Source organism: Lepidochelys kempii, chromosome 24, assembly GCF_965140285.1.
Source record: "Lepidochelys kempii isolate rLepKem1 chromosome 24, rLepKem1.hap1, whole genome shotgun sequence".
NCBI lineage: Eukaryota > Metazoa > Chordata > Testudines > Cheloniidae > Lepidochelys > Lepidochelys kempii.
In genome coordinates this window covers 973,988-999,894 of record NC_136403.1, presented here as the reverse complement: position 1 = coordinate 999,894, position 25,907 = coordinate 973,988, and the positions used below count along the sequence as shown (strand labels likewise).

At 66.6% G+C, this 25,907-nt stretch overlaps 3 protein-coding genes across 8 annotated transcripts; all 3 read right to left on the bottom strand.

Annotated features, from left to right (window-relative positions):
• Window positions 1-3,193, bottom strand: PMVK (phosphomevalonate kinase). The gene is made up of 5 exons (XM_073322944.2): window positions 3,019-3,193; window positions 2,108-2,171; window positions 1,869-2,021; window positions 1,649-1,778; window positions 1-1,079 (listed from the first exon to the last, which is right to left on the bottom strand). The coding sequence occupies exons 1-5, from the start codon at window positions 3,102-3,104 to the stop codon at window positions 943-945; spliced, it is 570 nt and encodes a 189-aa protein (XP_073179045.1). The 5' UTR covers window positions 3,105-3,193; the 3' UTR covers window positions 1-942.
• A 2,531-nt stretch (window positions 3,194-5,724) lies between these two features.
• Window positions 5,725-16,406, bottom strand: PBXIP1 (PBX homeobox interacting protein 1). 4 transcript variants are annotated; one of them, XM_073322897.2, is made up of 11 exons: window positions 16,323-16,406; window positions 13,379-13,472; window positions 12,747-12,852; window positions 12,050-12,126; window positions 10,852-11,020; window positions 9,998-10,204; window positions 9,895-9,918; window positions 9,617-9,687; window positions 9,130-9,255; window positions 7,605-8,665; window positions 5,725-6,635 (listed from the first exon to the last, which is right to left on the bottom strand). In XM_073322897.2, exons 2-11 carry the CDS (start codon window positions 13,436-13,438, stop codon window positions 6,509-6,511), a joined length of 2,028 nt encoding a protein of 675 aa, XP_073178998.1. In that variant the 5' UTR covers window positions 13,439-13,472; window positions 16,323-16,406; the 3' UTR covers window positions 5,725-6,508. The 4 variants fall into 4 exon arrangements, 3 of the variants coding, with proteins under 3 accessions (XP_073178998.1, XP_073178999.1, XP_073179000.1); XM_073322898.2 differs by having other exon boundaries at window positions 13,397-13,472; XR_013634993.1 differs by having other exon boundaries at window positions 6,549-6,635; window positions 7,549-8,665.
• A 1,231-nt stretch (window positions 16,407-17,637) lies between these two features.
• Window positions 17,638-24,906, bottom strand: PYGO2 (pygopus family PHD finger 2). 3 transcript variants are annotated; one of them, XM_073322921.2, is made up of 3 exons: window positions 24,826-24,906; window positions 21,974-22,023; window positions 17,638-21,299 (listed from the first exon to the last, which is right to left on the bottom strand). In XM_073322921.2, exons 2-3 carry the CDS (start codon window positions 22,013-22,015, stop codon window positions 20,235-20,237), a joined length of 1,107 nt encoding a protein of 368 aa, XP_073179022.1. In that variant the 5' UTR covers window positions 22,016-22,023; window positions 24,826-24,906; the 3' UTR covers window positions 17,638-20,234. The 3 variants fall into 3 exon arrangements, with proteins under 3 accessions (XP_073179022.1, XP_073179020.2, XP_073179021.1); XM_073322919.2 differs by lacking the exon at window positions 24,826-24,906 and adding an exon at window positions 23,656-24,259; XM_073322920.2 differs by lacking the exon at window positions 24,826-24,906 and adding an exon at window positions 22,390-22,896.
• Between the last annotated feature and the right edge of the window lie 1,001 nt (window positions 24,907-25,907).

The window sequence follows — 25,907 nt, the reverse complement described above, 5'->3', positions numbered from 1 at the left end:
GGCGTTTCTCACCTGTCAGCTTTATTCCAGGGGCAGCGACACCTCATTGCTCTGGCTCCCCTCGTATTGACACCTGTCCTGGCGCCGTGGGCCGTGATTAGCGCACCCAGAGGGGGAGCTACATTCCCAGCGGGGGTTTGCAGCAGGCAAGATGGACGGGCATGAGCGGCTCCGGGTCCCCGGGACGCAGAAAGCAGTGCAGAGTGGAGCAGGCTGGTATATGGGCACCCATGACAAGGCACAGACAGCCGCCGCCGCCACAGGGGGCATGAGCCGTCTGGGCACAGTGGTGCAGGGAGGCTGGCAGCTAAGCAAGGGGCAGCAGTGCTGGGCATCATGGGGCAGGCGATGGCAGCCTCAGGCCACGCTGCCAATGAGCGGGGATGCAAAGGGACCTGGTGAGAGGGGACCGAGCGGCCTGGGCCAAAGCCAGGGGTTCTCAACCTGGGGGTCGCGAGGTGTCAGCCCCGCACGCGGGGTCACCAGTACAAAGCGTTTGAGAACCCCTGGCCTGAGCAGTGGGTGCTACGCCCTCTGGGGGCAGACAGGGCAGCTACAGCTCGTTATACAGCAGAGCCCTGCTCTGGGTCCCACCCCGGGAGAGGGATTGCCCCAGAGGCTGAAGACAGGGCAAGAGCCCAGGGACCTGCTCTGGGGTCCTCTGTTTGGTCTCAGTGCAGGGTGGTCCCGCAGGGCGAGAGGCTGAACGGCACCTGCAGCAGGGCAGCGTGCAAACCCCCTGGAACGGGCTCTGAAAAGAACCACAGGAACTGGCCTTCTGCCCTCAAGGAATGGAGTCTGGGCGCAGCCCCACTCAGCGCGCCTGGCCCTCAACCTGCAGCGCCTCCCACAGTGGGGTCCCAGCCGGGATGGGGCTTTCTGCGACGTTTTCTTTGGTCTGAGTCCTGGGCTGTGCCTGGCCTCTCCTCCCGCTGCAGGACGCTATAATTTGCTGTAGATGAAGTGCAGCAGCTTCTCCAGCTGGCTGTCCAGAGAGAGCTCGTCCCCGTCGTTGGTGATGACCCAGTCGAAGGTCACGCCCTGGTCCAGGCCGCACTCGGACTCTGCGTTGTCCACCCCTGGAGAGGAGCAAACCCAGAGATGTGAGCTCCCTGCAGATGGACTGGGGCAATGGACAAGCACCGTCCCCCCGATCCGGTGCTGGCCCCAGCACTCCCAATCCTGGCTGGATGGCCATGAGCTGCAGCCACACGGCTGAGGGCACCAGCCAGGGATGGCACAGCCAGGCAAACTCTGCAGAGCCAGCCTGGAAAACGGCTCTTCCCCAGCACTCCTCCTCCAGCCTCGGCTGCTCCACACAGCTCAGCTGGGAGGGAGGAACCAGGGGGGCAGCGGCAGCTGGGGGTGCAATACGGCCAACCCCAGGGAGTTTTGTGCGGTCTCTCTTCAAGCCCCAGGAGTCAGGGAGAATCTCCACTCTCCCTTAGAGACCAGAGAAGTGCCCAGACTCATGGTGTGCAGGGAAACGAGACCCGAGCGTGACTGAAAGGCTCAGAGGCCGCAAGGCGAAGACCCGAACCGCCCGCACACCTCAGCATTTGCTGGTGCCTGGCTCGTGATGGCTGAACACGGAGCAGAACCTGGCAGTTCTCAGCCGTTGTCGTTACCCCAAACCGGTGCCACTCACCCGCTATGAACACCCAGTTCCTCCTCTTCCTCGTCTCCTCTGTCGCGACCACCCGCACCAGCTGCACCGCGGCCCCGTACACGTCCTGGAACCACTCCACGTCCGACAGGCGCCGCGTGTCACTCACCACCTGCGCAGGGAAGGAGATGTCACGGGGGGGGCTGCCGGCAAGGGGGAGTGGCTCCTAGTTGCCCCTCTCCCTGGCTGGCCCCCTCCTTACCCAAACGGGCTGCGTTACACCCTCCACCACGATCCTGCAGAAGAAGCCCGGGTCTGTGTTGCGTTTCTCCTCCCCCCAGCGGATCATGTCCTTCCGGTAGGTCTCTTTGTAATCGCTGGCGTCCAGCAGCCGCTGGAAATCCAGCCCGTGCTCCTGCAGAGAGAGAAGAGGTGGCCCTGAGCCTGGGCTCAGCCGCTCCGGGCGCCTCCTGGGCCGCAGGGGGGGTGGCAGGGCAGTACCTTGGCATACTGCTCCTTGAGGGGTCCCGACAGCTGGAGGATGGCGCAGACATCTGGCCCCAACCTGCCAGGGGGAGGCACAAGGGGTTGGAGGGTGACAGGCAGCGGCCCCAATTCCTGCCAGGCCCATGGGAAGAGAGAGATGCATTTCCCCCCCTACCCCAGCAGTTCCCAAACGTTTATCCTGGGGACCCCTTTCGCTGAGCAAGCCTGAGTGCCACCCCCCCTTATACATTTAAAACACCCGTATAAACGCTGGAAGCAAAACAGGGTTTGGGGGTGGAGGCTGACAGCTCACAACCCCCCAAGTAGGGTGCCCCGACCCTGGGGGGCTTCCCAGGGCCAGACTGCGGCCAGCAACCCCCCCCCAGGCCTTAGACCCCCGCTACCACCCGATGGGGGTCCCGATACAAGCACCTTGGCGTAGGTGCCCCCCACGTGGGGCCCTCACTGCCCCCGCCCCTCGTGCTGCCCCATATCCCCGCCCGGGCTCCTCCCTCCTCTCCTGAGCAGCGTCACGCCACCGCGGCCTCCCCTGGCCTGGATCGCCGCGAACGGAGCCACCCCCAGTTCCCCGCCCGGTCCCGGATCCCCCGGTCCGGTCCGGTCCCTGCTTCCTCCCTGCCGGTCCGGTCCCGGTTCTGGATCCCCCCGGTCCGGTCCGGACCCTGCTCCCTCCCCGCCGGTCCGGTCCCGGATCCCCCGGTCCGGTCCGGTCCCGGACCCCCCCCCGTCCGATCCCGGTTCTGGATCCCCTCCCCAGTCCGGACCCTGCTCCCCCCCGGTCCGGTCCCGGATCTGGATCCCACCCTCCGGTCCGGTCCCTGCTCCCCCCCCAGCCCGGTCCCGGTCCCGGTTCCCCCCCCGTCCGGTCCGGTCCCGGATCTGGATCCCACCCTCCGGTCCGGTACCGGTTCTGGATTTCCTCCGCCACGAAGTCCTTGCCCGACTTCCTCTTGCCGCTCAGCAGCAGCACCAGCCGCGGGAGCCCGGCCATGGGGCTGGGACACCCCCGCCGCGCAGCGCACGTGGGCCCGCCCGGGACAGACCATCCGGGCCGGGGGGGGCCCCGAAACCGGACTCCCCTGCGTGGATTCGAGCAGTCGGAAGCTCCTCCTCCTCCTCGGGCCCGCCGTGGTACAGTCCGTTTTCACCCTGCCGCCTACGTGGTGAAACCCGATTCCCCCCCTCTGCTGGACATGGGCCGGCCCATCCCAGGCGCTGCTGCCCACGAGGGGGAGCGCTACCACTGCCACAAGAGAGGGGACAATGGTGCAGCCCGAAAAGGGGCGGAGTCAAGTCTGCTGGGGGGGAGGAGCCTCCATAGCTCCTCCCCCTGGGTATGAAGGGGAACTGGGGTCTTGGCCTCGCTTCGTGTTACGTCCGATCCCCCAGCCAGTCCCACCCCCGCCGGGCAGCAAACTCCATTGGAAACAGACCCCTCCCCCCAGCACAGCGCCCCCTGCGGAGCCCCCTTACCCTGCAGCACAGCGCCCCCCACGGAGCCCCTCTCCCCCCAGCACAGCGCCCCCTCTTGAGCCCCCTTACCCTGCAGCATAGCGCCCCCCACGGAGCCCCTCTCCCCCCAGCACAGCGCCCCCTCTTGAGCCCCCTTCCCCCGCAGCACAGCGCCCCCTGCGGAGCCCCCTTACCCTGCAGCACAGCGCCCCCCACGGAGCCCCTCTCCCCCCAGCACAGCGCCCCCTCTTGAGCCCCCTTCCCCCGCAGCACAGCGCCCCCCACGGAGCCCCTCTCCCCCCAGCACAGCGCCCCCTCTTGAGCCCCCCACCCCCGCAGCACAGCGCCCCCCACGGAGCCCCTCTTCCCCCAGCACAGCGCCCCCTGCAGAGCCCCCTGACCCTGCAGCACAGCGCCCCCTCTTGAACCCCCCTCCCCCGCAGCACAGCGCCCCCTACGGAGCCCCTCTCCCCCCAGCACAGCGCCCTCTCTTGAGCCCCCCTCCCCCCAGCACAGCGCCCCCTACAGAGCCCCCTGACTCTGCAGCACAGCGCCCCCCACAGAGCCCCTCTCCCCCCAGCACAGCGCCCCCTGCGGAGCCCCCTGACCCTGCAGCACAGTGCCCCCTACGGAGCCTCCCACCACCGCAGCACAGCGCCCCCCACGGAGCCCCCTCTCCCCCCAGCACAGCGCCCCCTGCGGAGCCCCCTGACCCTGCAGCACAGCGCCCCCTCTTGAACCCCCCTCCCCCGCAGCACAGCGCCCTCTACGGAGCCCCTCTCCCCGCAGCACAGCGCCCTCTCTTGAGCCCCCCTCCCCCCCAGCACAGAGCCCCCTGACCCTGCAGCACAGCACCCCCCACGGAGCCCTTCTCCCCCCAGCACAGCGCCCCCTACAGAGCCCCCCTCCCCTGCAGCACAGCGCCCCCTACGGAGCCCCCCTCCCCTGCAGCACAGCGCCCCCTACGGAGCCTCCCACCACCGCAGCACAGCGCCCCCTACGGAGCCCCTCTCCCCCCAGCACAGCGCCCCCTGCGGAGCCCCCTGACCCTGCAGCACAGCGCCCCCCACGGAGCCCCTCTCCCCCCAGCACAGCGCCCCCCACGGAGCCCCCTGACCCTGCAGCACAGCGCCCCCTACGGAGCCTCCCACCACCGCAGCACAGCGCCCCCTACGGAGCCCCCCCCCCCATCTGGAAGCTTCCTGCACCGCCACCCAGGGCTAGAAACTTACTTTTTCTTTACAGGGGAAGGCTGAAGCCGGGGGTCTGTCACTGCAGTGCAGCCAGATACTAAGGGCCCCTGCCAGGGCTGGGCCACGGTGCTCTGGTCCCCTTATGCCGGGGGCTCCGGGGGGCTGCAGCTCCCTGCCCATCTCAGTCCCAGCCTGGCCTAGCTCCAGCTCCGATGGCCCTGCCGAGGCAGCAGAGCCATGGGGCAGCTTTTGTCAAGGTGAGATCTGGCCCTCCAGCCCTTTAAAACCAGCCACAGCTGTGGGGCGTCCAGCTGCAGCCCAGGGCAACCACAGCGACCCCCATGGCTCCAGCCAGGTGCCGAAAGCAGCCGCCCAGTCCAGCCCGGAGAGCAGGGGCAGGTGCCGGGGCCACGGGATGGGAGCTGATCGAGGGCAGCAGAAACAAGGCTTCCCCACACTAAGGGCCACGGGTGGTGAGAAGCCTCAACCCTGGGGCGTCTCCAGGGAACCCCCACCCCATGGAGCTGAGAGTAGCCAGCTGTCCCTGCACCCCAGAGGAGACCAGGGCTGGGGAGCCATAGCGAAGGGCCCAGCTTACTGGGAGGGGGAGAGCTCTGGCCTGGGGGGCCAGGCTGGACGCAGGAATCCCTGGGTGGGTTCTCTGGCCTGGGCGATGCGGGGTTCGGTGGAAGACGACAATGGGCTCTGCTGGGCTGACGTGGGGCAGGCTGGCCTGGGGCCCACGGGAGCGGAGGGCCTGGGAGTGGCGAAGGAGGCGTCTCACCGGGCACTGGCATCATTTGCTCCACCCCCAGTCCCCCAAGGAAACGGGCCCCACGGCAGCGCTGCCCAGGGAACCATGTGGGCGGGCAGGCAGGGTGCTGCCGACCCTTGGAAGCTGCCCCCCGGCCCCAGTGCCCCACGGTGTACGCAGCCCCGCCCCACTCAACAGCGGCCAGCCTCAGGAGCTTCCCAACAGCGAGTTTATTTGTTTCTAGCAAAGTGCAACATCACACGGGGGGCAGTTAGTGCCGAGAGCGCCCGGCTGGGGAGCACAGAGGGAGCCCCACGTGGCCCTCCAGAGGGTGGCGGGAGGAGGTGGGGGGGATCTGGCATGACTCGGTGCAGGGATGGCAGTGGAGTGGGCACGAAGCCAGGCCGCAGCAGGGGGGACACCGTTACCAACCCACAGTTGGGTGCACGTGGGAGCTCAGTCCCCACAGACCCAGCCCTGGCCCCATGCCAAGGAAATCAGGGGCCCCTTGGCACCTGGAAGGGACAGAGCAGGTGGCAGGGTGCCGTGGGGAGCCCTTTGGCACTGCACCAGGGGAAAGTGCAGGCTGTGGGCAAAGCATTCAGGGCCCCTGCTGTCCCGAGAAAACCCCCTAATGCCCCCATCCTTTTGTCACGGCTCAGCCCCCCCAACTCAGCCATGGGAAGGGGCCTCTCTGCCTGACAGCAGGCACAGGGCATCGGCTGCATTGGCATCTCACTGGGGTGTGCTGTTTGCAGAGCTGGTGCGCTGGGCAGGGGCTGACGGCTCTGATCAAACTCTGGCCGTACAGATTTAGAGGGGGCACGCCCCTGCTCTGGCATCACCTTCCCCCAGGGGTCACCCCCTCCCAGCCCCCCCTAGCCTGGGACACAGCGCAGCAGAACAAACATCGTGTCCCTACAGGGCTCTGGCTGCTGCCCCTACACAGTACAGGGCTGGCTGGGGCCCCGCTCGGCTGGCGCTGCCTTCCCAGCTCTAGCCTTTGTCTGGCGGGCTGTTCTCCTTCCCGCGGGGGCCGTCCCTGTCCCGCGGGGGGCCGTGCCCACGGCGCTCCTTGCTCTGCTGCTTCGCCCGCCGCTGCGCTCTCTCCTTCCTGGCAAAGCTGCAAGTCCGAACGCACAGGGCGGGTTAGCGGGGAGGGGCTCGTGGGGAGCAGAAAGGGCAATGCCCCCCGGCCTCCCTCCTCCTCCCCTCCGCACACACCGGGGAGCCCCGGCTCCCCTCCCCTGCGCGCACAGAGCCACCTCCCCTGCCCCTGCTGCCTCGGCTGACGGTGCCACGTGCCCACCCACCGTAGGGCCTGGTCGGGGAGCGGAAAGGGGGCAGGCTCAGCCGTCCTCGCCGTAGGGCCCGGGGGGGAAGGGGGCAGGCTCAGCCGTCCTCGCCGTAGGGCCCGGGGGGGAAGGGGGCAGGCTCAGCCGTCCTCGCCGTAGGGCCCGGGGGGAAGGGGGCAGGCTCAGCCGTCCTCGCCGTAGGGCCCGGGGGGGAAGGGGGCAGCGGGAAGGGGGCAGGCTCAGCCGTCCTCGCCGTAGGGCCCGGGGGGGAAGGGGGCAGGCTCAGCCGTCCTCGCCGTAGGGCCCGGGGGGGAAGGGGGCAGCGGGAAGGGGGCAGGCTCAGCCGTCCTCGCCGTAGGGCCCGGGGGGGAAGGGGGCAGGCTCAGCCGTCCTCGCCGTAGGGCCCGGGGGGGAAGGGGGCAGGCTCAGCCGTCCTCGCCGTAGGGCCCGGGGGGGAAGGGGGCAGGCTCAGCCGTCCTCGCCGTAGGGCCCGGGGGGGAAGGGGGCAGCGGGAAGGGGGCAGGCTCAGCCGTCCTCGCCGTAGGGCCCGGGGGGAAGGGGGCAGGCTCAGCCATCCTCGCCATAGGGCCCGGGGGGGAAGGGGGCAGCGGGAAGGGGGCAGGCTCAGCCGTCCTCGCCGTAGGGCCCGGGAGGGAAGGGGGCAGCGGGAAGGGGGCAGGCTCAGCCGTCCTCGCCGTAGGGCCCGGGGGGAAGGGGGCAGCGGGAAGGGGGCAGGCTCACCCGTCCTCGCCGCAGGCCCGGGGGGGAAGGGGGCAGCGGGAAGGGGGCAGGCTCACCCGTCCCCGCCGCAACGCTGCAGCACATACTCCTCGAAGTCATCGGCCGCCTCCTCGTCGCCCTGCTCCTGCTCCGCCAGCAGCTCCGCCAGCTCCTCCACGACGTGGCGGAAGCGCGGGTGGTCGTGGGCGAAGGCGCCGTCGAGCTGGGCTGCCAGCCCCGAGAAGTGCTGCCCCCAGCCCAGCCCGGCCATGTAGCCCTTCAGCAGCCGCAGGAACTGCCCCTGCTGCACCGACGCCAGCTCGGCCCCAAGCAGCTCCAGCCCCTCCTGGCGGGCGCAGCCCTGGGGCGCCCGGTACCGCTGCAGCCGGGGCGGCTCCCAGAAGACGTTGTGCTCGTGGGGCCCCTGGAGCGCCCCCTTCCCACCGCCCGCCCGACGCTGCCCGTTCTGGTCCTTGGCCGGCCTGGCGTCCCGCAGCCCCTGGCGCTTCGGGGGCTTGGCACCATCCTGCTCCCTCCTCTCCCTGCCCCCCGGGTCCCCATGCCGGCGCCTCCGCTCCGCTCTGGTCTCCTGCCTCTTGTGCCACCCACCCTCCTTCCTGTCAGCTTTGGGTGGCTCCAGCCAGGGGGGGCGGGATGGCTCCGTGGCCCCTCTGCCTTCCCCGCCGCGCCCCCCGCCGTCGGTCTGTTCCCAGCTCTCTGCCCGCTGCAGCTCCTGTGCCAGCCGCTGCTCCACGCCAGCCAGCTCCGCCCGCAGCCGCTCCGTCCCGCCCGAGCCCTGGGCTCGCTGCAGGGCCTCCTCCAGCTCCCGCCGCACAGAGCCCAGCAGCCCACGCTGCCTGGCCAGCTCCTGGGGCAGCAGCTGCTCCTCGGGGGGTCGCTCTGCAGCCAGCCCCTCCCTCGGCCGCGGGGTCTCGGCCGCGCCCTCCTGCTCCAGGCCCTGCAGCTGCTCCCGCAGCTCCCGCAGCTCGGCCTGGGCGGAGCGGTGAGCCTCGGCCGCCTGCTGCAGCGCCTGGTGGAGCCGCGCGTTCTCCCCTGCCAGGCTCTGCTGCTGGGAGCCGACCGACGCCTTCTCCCCCTCGCTCTTCTGCAGCAGGGCCTGGAGCTCGTCCTTCTGCGCCTGTGGACACCGGGGTGGGTCAGGACAGACGGGTCCAAGCCTGGGGGAGGCAAACCGCCCCCCGGCTGACCCAGGGCACTGCCCAGTAACCCACCCCCCGGTGCCCTCTGCCCATATCTGCTCTGCCTATTCGTTAGGCTCCTTCCACCCAGATACAGCAAATGGCTCGAGCTCTGTCCACAGGTCCCCCCAGCACAGGCTGGAATTGCCCCGGGAGCTCAGCCGCGGGCCATCCCAGCGCACAGAGCGGGCGAGCCGGTCACAGACGCGGCAAGGGGCGACGTGTCCGCAGGGCGATACACAGAGCTGGCTCCCGGACACCACACGGACCTGCTGCAGCTCACCCCGAGGCAGCTGAGCGCCCTGGCCCCGCTAGGAGCTGGCTCTGCCCTTGGCCGAGAGCTACAGCACAGACAGGATATGATGCAGCCAGTGCCCCCCGTGTGCTCCCCCCAAGCACCCACCTGCAGCTCCGCCTGCATGAGCCGGATGTCCTGGTTCTCCTTGGCCAGCTTGTCCAGAAGCAGGCTCATGGAGTGCAGGCTCTGGGGGTCCCCAGCCGTGTCCAGCGGGGGCTGCTGCAGCCAGTCCTGCGAGCGAGGGTAAAAGCTCGACTCTGTGACTGTACCAGGCACGTGAGAGCTAGGACGCCAGGGTTCCCCTCCCAGTTCTGCCCCAGCCCACCCTGCCTCCCTCTGTGCCTCAGTTTCCCCAGCAGGATGGGGCCAGCGGGTGGCAGACCTCACTGCAGCGCTGGCTACCCCAGGGGTGGGAGGGATCTCACGGCAGTATCGTGCAGGCCTGTGTGCCCGGGAAACAAAGGCAAGGAGGCCTGGGGCTGCATTTCCAGGACCTCTGCTCCCCCCAAAGCCAATGCTGGGGACAACCCCCTTGTTCAGCAGTGGGGTGCCAAGCTAGTCTCAGGCCTGGAGACCTCCCCTCGCCACATACCTTCACGCCAGCAGCCAGTGGCTGCTGCTCCCCATCTGGGATGTCCCTGGGATCCATGCTCTCTATGGGGCCTGGCAGGAAGGAAGGAGAGGAGATCTGAACAGCCGGCTGGTCTGTGTCCCAGCAGCTCCACACAGGCGGTTCGGGGGGGGGTGTCAATGACACTGCCCCCTTCGCTCCCTAAGCGGGGAGTCTGGGGGTCGGAGACAGGCGGAGGCCCGGCGAGCGGGGCTGGAGCAGCGCGGCTGGTCAGTGAGGGGGAGACCCCCAGTACTTACCATCCCCAGGGTCGTAGATGGCACCTGGGGAGAGAAGTAGACGGTGAAGGAGACGCCAGCATCAGCCCCATCTGCCCCCCAGCAGCCGCAGGGCCTCACTCACCGGAGAAGGCCAGGAGCCCGATGCCCAGGAGCGCCAGCACGCCCAGAAGGCATGAATTCACACGGAGCCCGCTCTCCCCGTCACTGGCTGCCTCGGCCCCACGGCACTCGGCAGGGCCCCACGGGGCCTGGCGTGAGTCCTGCGGCTGCTGCCGGCGCAGACCCGGGGCATCATCCTCGCTGCTGCTCCCCTCCTCCTGCGGCTCCCCTGCGGAGAATGAGAGGAGCCCACCGAGAGCGCCTCAGGGAGCCAGGCCCCGCCCCCAGCCACTCGGCCCCGGCCCCACTGAGCCAGGCCCCGCCCCAGCCACTCAGCCCCGCCCCCACTGAGCCAGGCCCCGCCCCAGCCACTCAGCCCCGCCCCCACTGAGCCAGGCCCCGCCCCAGCCACTCAGCCCCGCCCCCACTGAGCCAGGCCCCGCCCCAGCCACTCAGCCCACCCCCACTGAGCCAGGCCCCGCCCCCAGACACTCGGCCCAGCCCCCACTGAGCCAGGCCCTGCCCCCAGAAACTCGGCCCCACCCCCACTGAGCCAGGCCCCGCCCCTGCTGAACCAGGCCCCGCCCCCAGAAACTCAGACCAGCCCCCATTGAGCCAGGCCCTGCCACCACATTCAGACCAGCCCCCTGCTAAGCAGCCCCCACCATTGAGCCATGGTTCCCTCCCACACTCTCTCTCCCCTGAGACAAACACCTACTGAGCTGGGCCCCCCCAACACTGAGACAGGCTCCCCACTGAGCTCTCTGTAGAGGGGTGGGGGCTGTGTACCAGTCTCTAGGGGCGAGTCCTGCACAGCACCCCTGTGGCCCAACCCTGGAGCCTGTCCCTGGAGCCGCCCAGTGACTTGGGACCCACCTGCTCTGCCAGTGGGCGCGGAGCCTGGGGTGTTGGTGTCAGAGCCCAGCTTGGGGCCCTCGGAGCGTGGCCCTTCCTGCGCCTGGATCTCTGGCGCCTCGTGGCCCAGAGCGCCAGGCCTGGGGGAGGCTGCTGAGCTTGGGGTCTCCCGGGGATACTCCTCAGAGTCCTGGGGACAGAGCGACGCTGTCAGGATCCATGCGCCGCCCACCCCCATGTGGTCCTCCTCCCGGGCCGCAGGCAGGGCACCCTGGTCCCAGCGGGCAGGAGCTCTGCAGAAGAGACCCCGGGTGGGGCTGTGTGCCCCGGCTTGTCTGGCACCTTCCCCCATCACGACAAGGCAGCATGGGAGCCTAGCTCTAGATCCGACCCCCGACATCAGGGATTAGGTAATGATGCATACTGGCCTCGTTACCTAGGCTGCCAAAGCTAACACCCCCCTTGCTGGGGGACAGATCTGAGCATTTATCTACAAAATCCAGCTGCAGGGCTATAATTCCACCGGCGTCTGCTGTCGCCCAATCTTGGTTGGGTGCAGGGATCAGGGGAGCGAGCCTGGATCCCTGCGTGCAGCTGAGGACTACCAGCTAATGCACCAGAAGTACCAACTGTAATCCTTGTCCATCTCCTCGTAACTCTCTCCTGCAGGCAACGTTCCCTCTAATTTTTGACAGGCCGTGCGCGCAAAAAATTTCTTCTGTGCAGATTGCTGGGTGGGCGGGGTTTCGCCATGTGCACGGGGTTTAGGAGCCGTGCGCACGCGCAAACAGCTTAGCGGGAATGGTGCTGCGGGTGCTGGGTCCTCACAGGTCCAGCCAGCAGCGGAGAAGCATGCGGTTTGGCTGGTTGGTCAGTTGCACTGATTAAGCTCTCTGAGCTGATGTACTTAGCTGAACAAAGAGCCGGTTCAGGGGTGGCTTGATCCCCCCTCTGAGGATCTACCTGGGAACAAATATTAAATCAGGGGCTCGTCCGTCTAGCAGAGGAAGGTCTATCCGGAGCCGTGGCTGGGAGTTAAAGCTAGACAAATTCAGACTGCAAGTCAGGTGTAAATATTTAACTGTGAGGGGAATTAACCATTGGGTAGTACTGGGTTCTCCATCACCGAGGGGCTGGTTTTCTAACCGCTCTGCTCTAGGGATCACTTGGGGGTGGGTCTCTGGCGTGGGCATCTGTGACCCTCCCTCAGTAAACGTACCTTGAACTCAGCCTCCTCAGGACAGGGGGACGTGTTCAGCTGGGAGCCTTCACTCTTCTTGCCTGGAGAGGCGCTGGCTGGGGAGAGACGGCCTTGTTAGCATCCAGCGGCCCAGAGGGCAGCGAGTGGGGAGGCCAGCGTGTCCCCAGTGCCGGGGGAGGGGGACGGGAGCTAGGGCCCTTCTTGCCCAATGCAGAAGCCCTGCTGGGCACCTGCGGAAGCCCCCCACCCCCTCCGCCCCCAGCCAAAAGGGGCCCAGGGATCCTCTCCCTCAGCCCAAAGTGGAAGAGAGAGCTGAGAACCCAGCCAGGAGGCCAGAGCAACCCATAGGGCCAGGCCGTGAGTGGGGGGAGTTGGGGGGACGGGGCAGGACAGGGAGATGGAGAGGAAGAAGGACTGGGCAGGGTGAGAGGGCTGGTGGGGAACTAGGGGCAGACGGTGAGAGAGCTGGGCAGGCCAGGGGGGCTGGATGGGGGTAAGCTTGAGGCAGACAGCCGGGGGGCGGTGCTGTGCAGACGGGCTGGAAGCTGGGGACAGACAGCCCAGGGGGCTGGGTAGGACGGGGGGGGGGCTGGGCAGAGGGAAGCCGGCAGACAGCCAGGGGCCTGGGCAGAGGGAAGCCGGGGGCAGACAGCCAGGGGGCTGCACTAGTGGGGCTCATCCCATATCTGCTCCGTTCACGTGCCCATGTGCGCACCCTCGGTGTGGTGCCCCTTGGGGACGCTGTGTCCTGCTGGCTCCTCATCTGCGGGTGTCTGGGTGGCTGCGCCCAGCTCTGGGCCCACGGTTTCCACAGGAAAACCCTGGAGACACAGAGGGCTGGTTACCCCAGTCCCTACCTGCCCCCGGGTGCTCCCCAGGCACAGCCCAGCCCTGCCCCGCCCTGCCAGGAACAGCAGGGAAGACCCTCGGATGCTGAAATGAGAGTTCCTGGGTTTCAGATCCCCACCCCCGCTGCCCCCTGGGATGTGTTTGGGGCCCACGGTTTGGGCCTGGACCCCGTACCGCCACCAACCCAAGGGGGGGGGGGCAGCACAATGACACCCCTTGCCCAAGGGCAGGCAGCTCAGAGTCCCCCAAGACCCCCGAGCAGGAGGCAGCAGCTGCTCCCCTCGCGAGAGGGGCAGGGATTTAGGGAGTGCTGGTAAAGGGGGTCTCAGCAGCTGGGTGTTCAGCAGAGGCCAGGGAAAGCCCCCTACCCCCGAGGAGCTCTGCACCCCAGACCAGCGGGAAAAGGAGCAAGAACCGAAGAGACCACCTTGGCCAGGGCAAGTTCTGGGCCCCCCCTTGGTACATCTCCACCCTGCAGCCCAGGGCCTCCTCCTGTACCCCGGAGCCTGCGATCACCCAGCTGTTATCCGAGTCCCGAGAGTCCGAGTTCTCAGCCATTCCTGCTCCGGTCCCAGGACAGCCCGGATCCCACCTGCAGGACAGAGGGGTCAGTGCTGGGGCAGCCAGCAGGGACCTGGCTGCAGCGACCTGGGACTACAGCCAGCGTGTGGGCCCAGGGGAGAGACACTGCCCAGACAGGGACTTTGCCAGGCTCTGGGTACCCAGCTGACGCTCTGCCCTGGGTGATTTGACTTGCAAAGGAAAATTTGCAAATGGAAACAAAGAGACCTTCAGGCCCTGTTTCCGTGCAGCTTGGCCTCACAATGGGAGTGGGAACGCCATGTTCCCACTGCTGTGCGACACAGCTCCAGGTCAGACGGGAGCCAGGAAGAGACCCCACCCCCCCTCTAACCACTGGGCTTTATTTCCTACCCGAGCTGGGAATAGAGCCAGGAGGCTGAGCTGCCAGCCCCACCGGCTCTCACCCATTAGTCCCCTCTTCCTTGCAGGGGTCGTGGGGTCAGGGTGCCTGCACTGGGAGGGGCTCGGAGTGTGCGGCCCCGTGCGGGTTTGGCACCGTTGATAACACAGACCCCTGGTCCCCCAGCCAGGCATGGTGTGGGGAGGGCAGCCTCATTCCCCGGACAGGTTCTGAGGGCTGGAGATCAGGGGAAGGGGGCAGGGAGGAGCCAGCTGCCGCATTCCCCTGCCCAGCTGCCAAGGAGCCCCGGCCCACCCCTGGGGGCGGGGGCATTCCCAGCTGGCACAGGACATGGGGTATGAAGCCCCAGGCCTCAGACGACAGCTGGCAGCCCAGAGAAGGGGAGGGAGTCCAGGTGCCAGGGCTGGGACTGGAGCTCCAGGTGGTTCTAGAGAGAGGGGTCACTCCCAATTGCCCGTCTCTGAGCTCCCTGCCCCTGGGGCTCTTGGGATTTCACCCAGGAGCTTCCTTCCCACCCGGAGGACACCTCACCCCAACTGCCCCTGCAGTGACGTCACAAAGCAAACTCCATGACATCACAATGTTTCCATGACAGTAAGATGAAGTCACACAGGTTTGGTTCACATAAAAGGAAGAGCTGAGCTGGGAGGGAGCCCTTAATAGACACACCTGTGGCAAGCAGGACAGTGGGGGCTGGGAGCCAGGACTCCTGGGTTCTATTCCTGGCTTTGATGCCACAGACTCACTGTGTGACCTTGAGGGAGTCCCTTCCCCGCCATGTGCCTTGGTTTCCCCATTAGTACAATGGGGATAAAGATCCTGCCCCTGTCCTGGGGCGGCTGTGAGGTTTGGGCTCTCCCACTTCAGCACCAGCCCAGGGGAGCGCAGGAGGATCCTGGCTGCAGCCCTGCCCTCTCCAGCACTCGCTCTCCCAGGGCAGGTCACCAAGTTCTCAAGAGAAGCAGGAAGTGCCCCAAGGTGAGGAAAGGGAGGAAACGCTGCAGGCAGGTGAGACCCAGCTGGGCCCGGCAGAATGCGGGTGCAGCCTGAGGGGGCCCACGGCCCAGCCCCTGGGGTGACTCAAGAGGGTCTACAGCAGTGGTTCTCAAGCAGGTGTCCGAGGCCCCTGGGGAGCTGCAAGCAGGTTTCATGGGGTTCTCCAAGCATGGCCAGCGTTAGACTTGCTGGGGCCCAGGGCAGAGAGCCGAAGCCCCACCGCATGGGGCTGAAGTCCGAGGCCCTGAGCTGCCCCACCACCCAGGGCTGAAGCCGAAGCTGACTGATGTAGTTTCATGGGGGCCCCTGTGGCATGTGGACCCCAGGTAATTGCCCTGCTTGTTACCCGCTAATACCGGCCCTGGCTTTTGTATGCAGAAAACCAGTTACTGTGGCCTAGGGGGGGCCGTGGAGTTTTTATAGCATGGGGGGGGGGGGCTCAGAAAGAAAACGGTTAAGAATCCCTGGTCTACAGCAGGGCTTCAAGCATGAGCCAAGCTTCCTGGAGAGCTGCCCGGGGCACCCGTCTCCCCACGGTCCTGTTCCCTGCGCAGCCCCCGCCCTGCATTCCCCTCGGCCCAGCCCCTGCCTCCCCTCCCCCTCGCGATCCCCAGGCCAATGACACCAGTTGCAACGTGGGAAAGCGACAGGGGGGAGCTACTTTTAGCTGCTTTTAACGCAGTTAAGCAGGTGGAAGTAGAGATGGTGACGCTCCATGGGGCCAGGGCAGCTGCAGCTCAGCACGACGGGCCCCTGGGCACGGCTGGGCAGGGGGGTGCCCTTCTGTCCCCTGCTCCCCGGGCGCTGCACAGCAGCCGTCTCTGCTGGCAGCGCCTCACGGGAAGGAAGTGGCAGAAACGAGTTTATCGGAGCCGGGCGGGTGAGACTCCCTCCCCGGGGACACCATGGCAGCGGGAGCGGGCACACTGGGAGAGCGACGTGGGGCGGCGGGCACAGCCCCAGGGGCCGGGCAGGGAGCAGAGCGGAGGAACCTGATCCTCGGGTGAGACTCTGCTGTGCAAGGCCCGGCCCGGCGAAGGCGCCAAGGGCATCGTCGGGCGCCTTGGCCCGGCGCCTGCTGCCGGGCACTTTCAGGGGCCTCCCTGAGCTGGTGAATGGAGGGGGTCCCTAGCTAAACTCACCCAGTGCAGGGTTCTCGGCCTTACAGGACCCCCGCTCCCAGCCAGCCCCTCTGCCCACTCGGGAACAGGACCCCAGGCTGGGCGCACCGGGCCGGCAGATCCCCGCCGCTCACCCCGCTGGGCTGCGTGCCAGGGGCCCCCACCCAGCTCGGGCTCAGCCGCTCGCCCAGACTATCCTGCACCCGCCGGTGAAGGCGCCCAACCCCCGGGGTCCTCTCCGAGCACCGGCCGCGCCCCTGGCCAGGCCAGAAGGGGGCTGCCCTGGGAACGGGGCGATGGGACCTGCGAGAGCCCAACCTCAGCCCCCCGGGACGCGGGCTGCAGCCGGGCCAGGGGCTCCGCTCCCCGCGGCCTCACTGACCTGCTCCGGGCTGGCGGGGGGGTCCCGGCTCCGTCTCCCGGGAGGGTCCCGGGGGCTCCGGGGCGCGGCAGCAACTTTGTATCAAACTCCGCCAGCTGCTCGCAACACTCCGGGCGGGCGGGGAGGGCGCACGTGACCCGCAGCCAATAGCAGCCACCCTCTGCTCCCAGCTGTCGGGGGGGGGCAGTGAGGAGGAGGCAGGGACTCTCCCCCCCCCCCCCCCCCCAGGCCCCGGCGCTCGGGGCGGGGCCAGCCCTGGCAGGACCAACCCCCCAGCTGGGGGGCGGCCCCGTGGGGGCGACCGGCCCTTTCCTCCCGCCCGCCGGCCTCGCCCCCGGGGGCGACACCCAGGAGCGCGCGTGGCGAGGAAAGGCCCGTGTCACCCCTCGGGGCTCCGCCCCCCCAGCAAAGCCCCCGTGGGGCAAGGGGAGCCCCCCCTGGAGCCACTTGCCCTGCACAGGGCTGCTGGCCTTCCCACCACTCCAGTTGCTTTGCGTCGCCAAAAGGGCCAGCGAAGCCCAGTCCTTGGACTCTTGGGGCAGGCTAGATGCTACCCGGGGGTGCCGATAACCAGCTCGAGCACCAGCTAATATACCAGGCTGGGGGGTCACTGCTGGCACCATCCTGGGAGAGGCTAACAGAGCAGAACTTCTCAGCTAAGGGGGCCCCAGTTCAGCAAAACCAACCCAATGCAACAGGGGGCATTAGAAAAGGTTCAGAAAAGGGCAACTAAAACAATGAGGGGTTTGGAACAGGTCCCCTATGAGGAGAGATTAAAGAGGCTAGGACTTTTCAGCTTGGAAAAGAGGAGACTAAGGGGGGATAGGATAGAGGTCTATAAACTCATGAGTGGTGTGGAGAAAGTGAAGAAGGAAAAGTTATTTACTTGTTCCCATAATAAAAGAACTAGGGGCCACCAAATGAAATTAATGGGTAGCAGGTTTAAAACAAATAAAAGGAAAGTTCTTCTTCACTCAGCGCACAGTAAAGCTGTGGAACTCCTTGCCTGAGGAGGTTGTGAAGGCTAGGACTATAACAGGGTTTAAGAGAGAATTGGATAAATCCATGGAGGTTAAGTCCATTAAAGGCTATTAACCAGGCTGGGTAAGGAATGGTGTCCCAAGCCTCTGTTTGTCAGAGGGTGGAGATGGATGGCAGGAGAGAGATCACTTGATCCTTACCTGTTAGGTTCGCTCCCTCTGGGGCACCTGGCATTGGCCACTGTCGGCAGACAGGACACTAGGCTGGATGGACCTTTGGTCTGACACAGCATGGCCGTTCTTATGTGTCTCAGATGGACGGACAGACAAGAGTCTGATTTCAAAGAGTTTTATAGCTGGACAATACAAAAAGTTTTCCTTTAATGCTCAGACGGTTAAAATGGGGCAAGACTGTGCCCCCTGGTCCTGCAGAAAGCTCTGGGAGGTTAAAAACTATTACAAACCACACCAGCAACCACTTTACAAAAGGGAACAAGTCATCAAAACAGCAAAAAATTAACAAACCCAGGAGAGTTCCCCAACACACCCGAGAGCAGCAGGGCCCAGCCAGCTCCAAGCCCCTCACACAGCACACAGGCCAGCTGCAGCCCTGTCCAGGGTGCCCAGCGAGGGTTGGGATGACCCATGGCTACTAAATACGAGCAGCTGTTAGCCAGCTAGCAGTCCTGCATCCGGGCAACGTGTGTACGCAGCTGGGTAAAGTGTGCGCCTACCAACACAGCCCCTGTGCCATGCGCCAAGCTGCTCCCAGTGCTTCTCAGCTCAGCCCACTCACCCTGTTCATTCCCCACCCACAGCTCATGACAGGCCCCCACCACTGGCCTGCCCACCTCCCTCAGCCATTTGGAGCAGTAAGATCCCATCCCATCTACCAGGCCAGGCTCTGGGTTCCCCGCTCCCCCCAGGAGTCTCTCTCTCTGCTGTAACTGGTTCCAGACCGTTACACCCCTACACCTGGCTTGCTAATCTCACTCTGCACCACTGCTGGGAAGCAAGCTGCCCCCTGCACCGGCTAAGGGGTGCGCTCAGCCCCTGGGGCTCTGCAGCTCTTGCTGACACCAGAAGTAAACGCAGGGCCCTGAATCTGGGAGTCTGTTCCAGAATCCCCGCTTTGAGTTAAAAGCGTGGGAGCCGAGAGACCTTCACAAACACGACAGAGTGCAGCCGCGGCCTGCCTGAGCCCCCACAGGACCGGTCATGACAGCAGCCGGCCAGGCAGCCGCAGGAGCCCAATGGGCTGGTGATCGGAGCAACACGGGAGGTTGGGAGCCAGGGAGACAAGCCCTGCAGCAGGCTACATCCCTGGTACAGATGGAAGGGAGGCACCTCTGTGCTGGGCTGCTGGCCACCCCAGGAAAACACCTTCACACCCACTGCTGCCTACTGCCTGTGCGTGGGAAGGGGGGGCAGGAGGGACTCCCGGACAGACTGAGCTGACAGTGCCATGCCCTTCAGAAGCTGCTTCCACGGGCCTGGGTCCCGCTGTGCCAGAGGATGTGGCCGGCTCACAACATGTGCATTTCCGACCTGTGCGCCCCCCACGCTCCGGCCACAGCGGGACCTGCCGCGCCTCCCAGCCCCACAGCCTGCCACGTGTGACATAACTCACGGTAGAAAGGGGCACGCACAGCTTCTGCTCAGCTGCGTAACCGCCCACTGGCTTTCATGGGCGCCCAGGAGGCAACAGGCACCATCCAACCAATGATGAAATGGAGCAGCCCAAAGTGCGAGGACATCTAATGATGGCTGTGGAGCCCCTTGGGCCACGTCTCCTAGCTGCTCTCAGCAGCCCCTCGGGCTGGAAGGTGACTCATAACCAAAGCTGGGTCTCACCTAATCTGGGTCCAGGGCTGGAGCTTTACGGAAACCCGCAGAGCTGTTCCTCCCAGGGGGGCAGGGTGCCGAGAGCACTGGGGCCGGGGGTCTCATCGCAGATGCTATTCAAGAGTGACCAGTGACCAGGAGAAGCCACCTCGCGCCTGCAGCAGGCCAGGAGCAGGCCTGGCTCAGCCCAGCCAGGTAGAGCAGGCTGGGCCTGCGCTCCAAGGGGCCTGCGTTGTAGCTACTCGGGACATGCGTGGAATCCCGGCGAGGCGTGAGCACGCGTGCAGGGCACCGGACGCGGCCTGGGGAAAGGGAGCGAAAGCTGCCTTCCCAGCTGCTCAGAGGCACGCTGGCAGCCACACCCTGTGCCACAGACCCACCGCCCTCCCCTCCGGCAACAGCACAGGGCCGAGTGTTGCTTGGGAAGCGGCAGTTCAGGGGTGGGACACCCCCCCAGTGCAAAGGGCTCAGTGTGCTGGGTCTGCCAGGAGACAGAGCCCAGCCCTGGCTGCCGGGGGCAGGGGATCTGTAACGCTGCTCTGGCCTGAGCTCCCAGCTCTAGTGGTCACACCACAGCTCCCCCACCACCAGGACACAACCCCCGCCAGCTCCGCCCCACTTCTACCCCACAGAGACTGCTCCAAGCATCAGCATTTGCAGGACACCCCCTTCCCCAGGGCTCTCTGTGGGACAGTTGTTTACTCTGCTTCCAGACAGCAATTCTGGCACCACTGGCTGCTCAGCTTGGCCAGTGACAGAGACCTCAGAGCCCCATTCTGGACTTCACACTCTGGGCTGGCAGGTGTGGGGGTAAGGGGGGGGCAGGAACTGGTCTTGCCTCTCATTCCGATGGATGCTCCGAGTATTTTAAAAGGGGCATGAGCTGCACCAGGGCCAGCCACACAGATGAGCAAGAACAGAGAGGAAACTTTACCAAAGCCAGACGCCAGCACTCAACATCGTCTCTTGCACGCAGGGAGAGAGGTGGCTACAAAAGAAGGGTGGGGGGGAGTGGCCCGAAAACCAAGCAGGGATCTGTACAAGGTGAGGGTAGCATGGCCCCTCCCTAGCTGGGCCCAGCGCCCGCTCAGCCGTCATTGGCTGCCACCAGCTGCCCCATACCCTCCCGGATGTACACTGACTGGATCTCCTTGGTCTTCAGGCAGTAGTCACAGGCCCAGACAGCCGAGGCCTCGGTGGTGAGCAGCCCGTAGGCATTCTCTGTCATGCCTGTGCACTCCCGGTGGAACCACTTCTGGCAGGAGGCCTCACACAGGATGGCGTCCTGGTCATCGTTCACCTCGCTGCGGCAGGCCCCGCAAGGGTACACCAGGCCCGGCGGTGGCTGGTGCCCCGAGTTGCCAGACGCCTTGCTGGAGGGAGGGAGGCTGTTAGTTTCGGGGGTGCTGCTGCTCCGGCTGGCGCTGCTGGGGGCGAAGCTCGGCTGGGCCCCATTCACTGCGGCTGGTGAGCCTGAGTGCAGGTCCTGGCTGAAGGTGCTGGGAGGGGGGTTGAGGTTCTTCCCCCCATCATCCCCTCCAGTCGGGAAGCCAGGGTCAGCCCCAGGGAAGGGGCTGGTGTTTGGGGGCAGGTTCTGGCTGGGCCGCTGCATGGGAGACTGTCCAAAGAGATTGGCAGGCTGACTGAATCTCTGGGCCATGGGGGGGCCAGCAGGGGGATTCAGGGCAGGCCCTGGTGTCATGTCTCCCCGGGGAGGCTGCCCCATGGTGGGGGAGATCATGGGCCCAAAGCCCCCGACTGGCCCCTGCATGAGCTGCCCTGCGGGGGGGCTGAAGCTCTGTCCGAGAGGCTGGTTGAAGGGCTGGCTGGGGAAGCTCATGCCACCAGGCTGCACGTAGTTGGGGTTCTGGGGGGGCATGCTGAAGGCCGGGCCCATCTGGCTCGGGGCAAAGGGCGGGGGCTGCCTCCGCATGGCCTGGGGGCCCCCTCCGTAGCCTGGTGGCACCTGGGATGTCATGCCCCCCTGCATGCGGAAGTTCCCAAAGGGCACAGGGTTGCCGAGGAACGGAGCCGACGAGGCCCCCACTTTAGGCGTTCCAAAGTCATCTTCAAAGGGGTTGGAGGCCACCAAGTGGTCGACCATTGGAGTTGGGGGCGGGGCGAACTCCGAGAGATGGGAATAGGCAGGGCCCTGTGGGGAAAAGGCACAGGAGTTAGTGAGGGGCTCACCCATGCAACAATCAGGTATGTGGGGCCCAACCTGCCAGAAGCACAAGGCCCTCAGCTCCTGCTGGTGCCAGGAAGGGCCTGGGAGGAGAGAGAGCAAAAACTGGCAGGGCCAAGCCCACTAGTTCCTCTGCATAGCCTGGCAACCCACGGCATTCAGAGCAGCAGGAAGCTGCCCCTCCCGGAGCCTCATGCTACTGGGAGAGGGGAAAATAAGCCCTGGCTGGAGCAGGGACCCTGGGCTCCTAGCGCCATCCATGTCAAAGGCATCTGAGGCACTGGGATAGTCCCTAGCCCATGGGCACAGCCAGCACCGGCGGCTTTTAAGGATGGGCACCGCTGCCCGTACAGCCCCCACTGGCTGTGCGCTGCTCCATGGGGGCGTGCATGTCCGTCCATCGGCCCTGACGCAGGGCCAGCTCCCTTGCTCTCATAGTACAAGCTGCAGGACACTCCAAGCAGCCCCAGGGTTTGGCTCCAACCTGCTGTGGGTGGGGCTGTCTGTGCCACCAGAACCTTTTGGGGTTCTTTCCCCCAGGTGCCATGCATGCACTCGTGTCGTGGTGCTGGGCTGACCGCCTGGCCCCCACCCTTCTATCATGGGGTTTGAATGCACAGGGTCCCAGCTGTGCCCCCTACCTGAGTGTTGGATTTGCGCCGTTTCTTTTCAGGGCTCTTCATTTGCAGACCTGTGAGAGGAAGCGTCAGTGAGTGCAGTCAACCCTGGCATGCCCTGAAGACATCCTGCCCCCATTTCCCCCCGACCTACGTACGGAGGGAAAATAAGGACCAGCATCTCCGCCAACCCTATGCTCACTGTCTCAAGCGGGCCCTGCACAAAGAACAGACACCCCCAAACTCTCTTCTCCCATGAAGCCTCCCTGTTCTCAAACCTGACCTGCTCCCCCAGGGCAGGGGCTGGGCAGGCTCCAAGGCACGGGCAGCGTTTCCAGACCACTAATGATGGGACAGAAGAACTTTATGGCCTGAGAAGGTCATGGATAACTCATCTAGGGAGAACAGGTGCAGCCCATGGCCCCAGGACTGAGCCGCACCATGGCCCTGCATGCAAATCCCCGGTTCTCAGCCGCGTGCAGAGTGGCTGGCGTCCCGGTCCAGCTCCCCGGTGAACGCGTTCCCTTCCCCCACAAAGGGCCAGGCTCCAGATGGCTTCAGCGCAACCGTTGCCCATGCAAGTGCAAGGAAGGGCCGGAGGGGACGGCTGCTGCACCCCGCCAGGACCGAGCTCGGCCTCTGCGCGCCGGCCCCTCCTGCGCTGCAAAAACGCCTGCCGACCACGCCATGTTCCACAGGCCTGCTGGGCCGTGCCCCGCTGGGGGAGGCCAGGCACACCTCAGCCGGGGAACGGCCAGACCCCCTTGGAAGCACCATGGGGCAGGGACCCATGGCCCAGGCTCTCCGTGCAGAGCCCCAGACATAGGGGCCAGTGACGTGGCCCTGCCCAGGGGAGAAGGGTGCCATACAGACCCCACCACCCCTCACTACAGCCCAGCATTTACCAGTCCCGCAACAGCCCTGCCAGCGTCAGCGCCCCACATCCCTCAAAGCCCCCCTGGCCCTGCCAGCCCCCGCCAATCCGCCTTGCCACAGTTCCCTCATCCCCTTCGAGTGCCCCCAGCCCCCCCCGGTTACACCCCCCCCGGGCCGCCCCGCGGCCCCAGCCCCCCCCCGGTTACACCCCCCCCGGGCCGCCCCGCCCCACGGCCCCCCGGTTACACCCCCCCCGGGCCGCCCCGCCCCGCGGCCCCCCGGTTACACCCCCCCCGGGCCGCCCCGCTGCCCCAGCCCCCCCGGTTACACCCCCCCTGGGCCGCCCTGCGGCCCCAGCCCCCCCCCCGGGCCGCCCCGCGGCCCCAGCCCCCCCCCCGGTTACACCCCCCCCGGGCCGCCCCGCTGCCCCAGCCCCCCCCGGTTACACCCCCCCTGGGCCGCCCCGCTCCGCGGCCCCCCCGGTTACACCCCCCCGGGCCCCTCCACCCCCAGCCCCCCCCAGGTTACACCCCCCCTGGGCCGCCCCGCCCCGCGGCCCCAGCCTCCCCCCCGGTTACACCCCCCCGGGCCGCCCCGCCGCCCCAGCCCCCCCCCCGGTTACACCCCCCCGGGCCCCTCCGCCCCCAGCCCCCCCCGAACCCCCAAGCACCCGCCGCTCCACGGCCCCAGCCCCCCCCCGTTACACCCCCTCAGACCCCCCCCAACCCGCGGCCCCAGCCCCCCCCCGTTACACCCCCACAGACCCCCCCGCTCCACGGCCCCAGCCCCCCCCAGTTACACCCCCACGGCCCCCCCCGCCCCGCTCTCACCCCCCTTCCCCTGCTTCCTGCCGGGCCCGCCGGGGGGGCCACTGCCCGGCGGGTTGGGGGGCCCCGGGGGGGGCGGCGGGGCCGGGACTCCTCCCTCCAGCTTCTCGGGGTGCGGAGCCGCCATGGGGGGCCCGGGGCTCAGAGCCGGGGGGGCCCGGGCAGCGCCATGGCTCCTGCCCGCACTCAGGGCGGCCGCGCCGGAACCGGAAACTAGCCGGGCCCTACCACCGCGGGGGGGGGGAATAAACCATTCCCGGGGGCGGGCCCCACCACTCCATGTGCGGCAGGCGGGACAAACCATTCCAAGCGGGAAAGGGGGGGCGAGCCCTACACACGCCTGGGGTTAGACTGTTCCACACACTGGGGAGGGGGGGCGCTGGAACAGACCATTGCTGCACAACCGGGGGGGGGCGCTGAACCATTGCGGCAGACTATTCCACACACCGGAGAGAGGGGGGGTGCTGGAACAGACCATTGCAGCTCGGGGAGCCAGGCGGCTGCCAGGCACCTGAGCCCCCCACCCTGGGAGCTGAGCCCCTCGCTGGGGCCCCTGCCTATGGGCACCCCCAAGCTGGGCCCTGCCCGGGGACTAGAGGGAGGCCAAGCCCCAGGGAGCCAGAGCCTGAGCTCCCCCCTTTGCCCCCCACTGCTTCCCCCAGGAGGCAGGGCCGGGCTGGGCCAGGTGCTCCCAGCCCAGCTCGCTGGGGCTGTCCAGCACCTGCAGCCCGGCCTGGTGTGAGCAGCCGTCGCAGGTGGTGGCTGAGCCCTGGCCCCGCTCTGAACGGCCGTGGCTGGGGGGCAGCTGGACGCAGGGCTGGGGCGATGCTCTGCTTGCCCGCCCGCTGCTGGGATGTGACCTCATTTGCAGCCGCCAACCGCGGCAGGAGGCACCTGGGCGGGGGGAGATCTCAGGCAAGGGAGGCCGAGCAGGGGCAGTTACTGGCCCTTGTAAAGCTCAGGGTCTAAGAGCGAAGGAGAGGGGCTGCTGGGGCCCAAAGGGCAAAGCATGGTCCCACTGGCTCAGAGACTCCTCAGCCAAGCACACGCCCTGTGTACCCTGGATAAAGAGCAGCTGCTGGACAGGGCCGCAGCATGCCCCTTCCTGCATGTACCCCTCCCGCCACGTCAGACGAGGAGCCACTCACAGCCATGCATTAAAGAAATACTAACTTTAATAATAACCATCCGATTCCTTTGGTATAATCAAGACCTGGTAACAAATCAAACCCATATAAAGGAGAGAGAAGGGAGAGGGGAGAAAGCAAAACCCTCCCCGCATCTGAGCCCAGGCTGACTCCTCCAGGGGGGAGCAGGAGGCGTGAGGGCGAGGGTGACACTTTGGCTTCTGAGCATAACAATGTGCATGCAACACTGGGATCCCCACGGTCCATGCAGACCAGGGGTGTGCAGGCTCCATGCCCTGCAGGGAGAGGGCTCACCTGCTACAGCAGCAGAGCCAGGGAAGCCCAGAAGGCTGCTCCTGGCGGACGCTGCTTAGCACTGGCTGGGGAAACAGCAGAGCTCAGGCCAGCGGTTTTGTCCATTCCCCTGGGACCTCAGCACCCAACTTGTCCCCTGATGTGGGGAGTTCTGATTCCCCCCTTGTGGCTGCCATCTTGCTGGGTGCTACGTGCTTCCTTTGGCTGCGTGGTTGGCCTAGGCCAAGCTGGGGTACAGGGAACTGGCTGTGTCACACCCTGCCCAAGGGGCAGCAGGGCATAATGTACAGCACTGCCCCCCCAAAGGACGGGGGAGCCAAGGGGCTCTTGCCTTCCTGTGGAGAACCCCATTTACCCCACCTAATTTCCATCCATGCCCCTCCCTGGACACAGGCTGGGAGTTGCCTTCCAGGACGAGGAGTGGGACAGTGAGCAGCCTGCTGCAGAAGGAGCCACCTGAGCCCTGCTTCCAGCCAGCAGGACACTGGGATGGGAACAGGCCTGGCTGTGGCCTCTGGGAGCCAGTGGAGCCTTGCGTGAAGACAGGGGCTGTGCTCCCAGCACTCCCCCAGCAGCCAGGTGGGCTGACTGCTCGCCCCAGCCTGCCCCAGGGCCAACTGTTTTGCATAAGTATCTGGGACCTGTGGAGGGTCAAGGCACAGAGTTAATACGTAAAGTGATCGGGTACATTCGGTGTGCGGCCGGCCCAGCCTTGTGCTTCGCGGAGCAGAGCGCCAGGTTCACCCAGGGAGGGCAGGGGGCCCTCCACTCCTGGCCTCTGGGGAAGATCTCCCTTGTTCTTGCCCTGTGCAG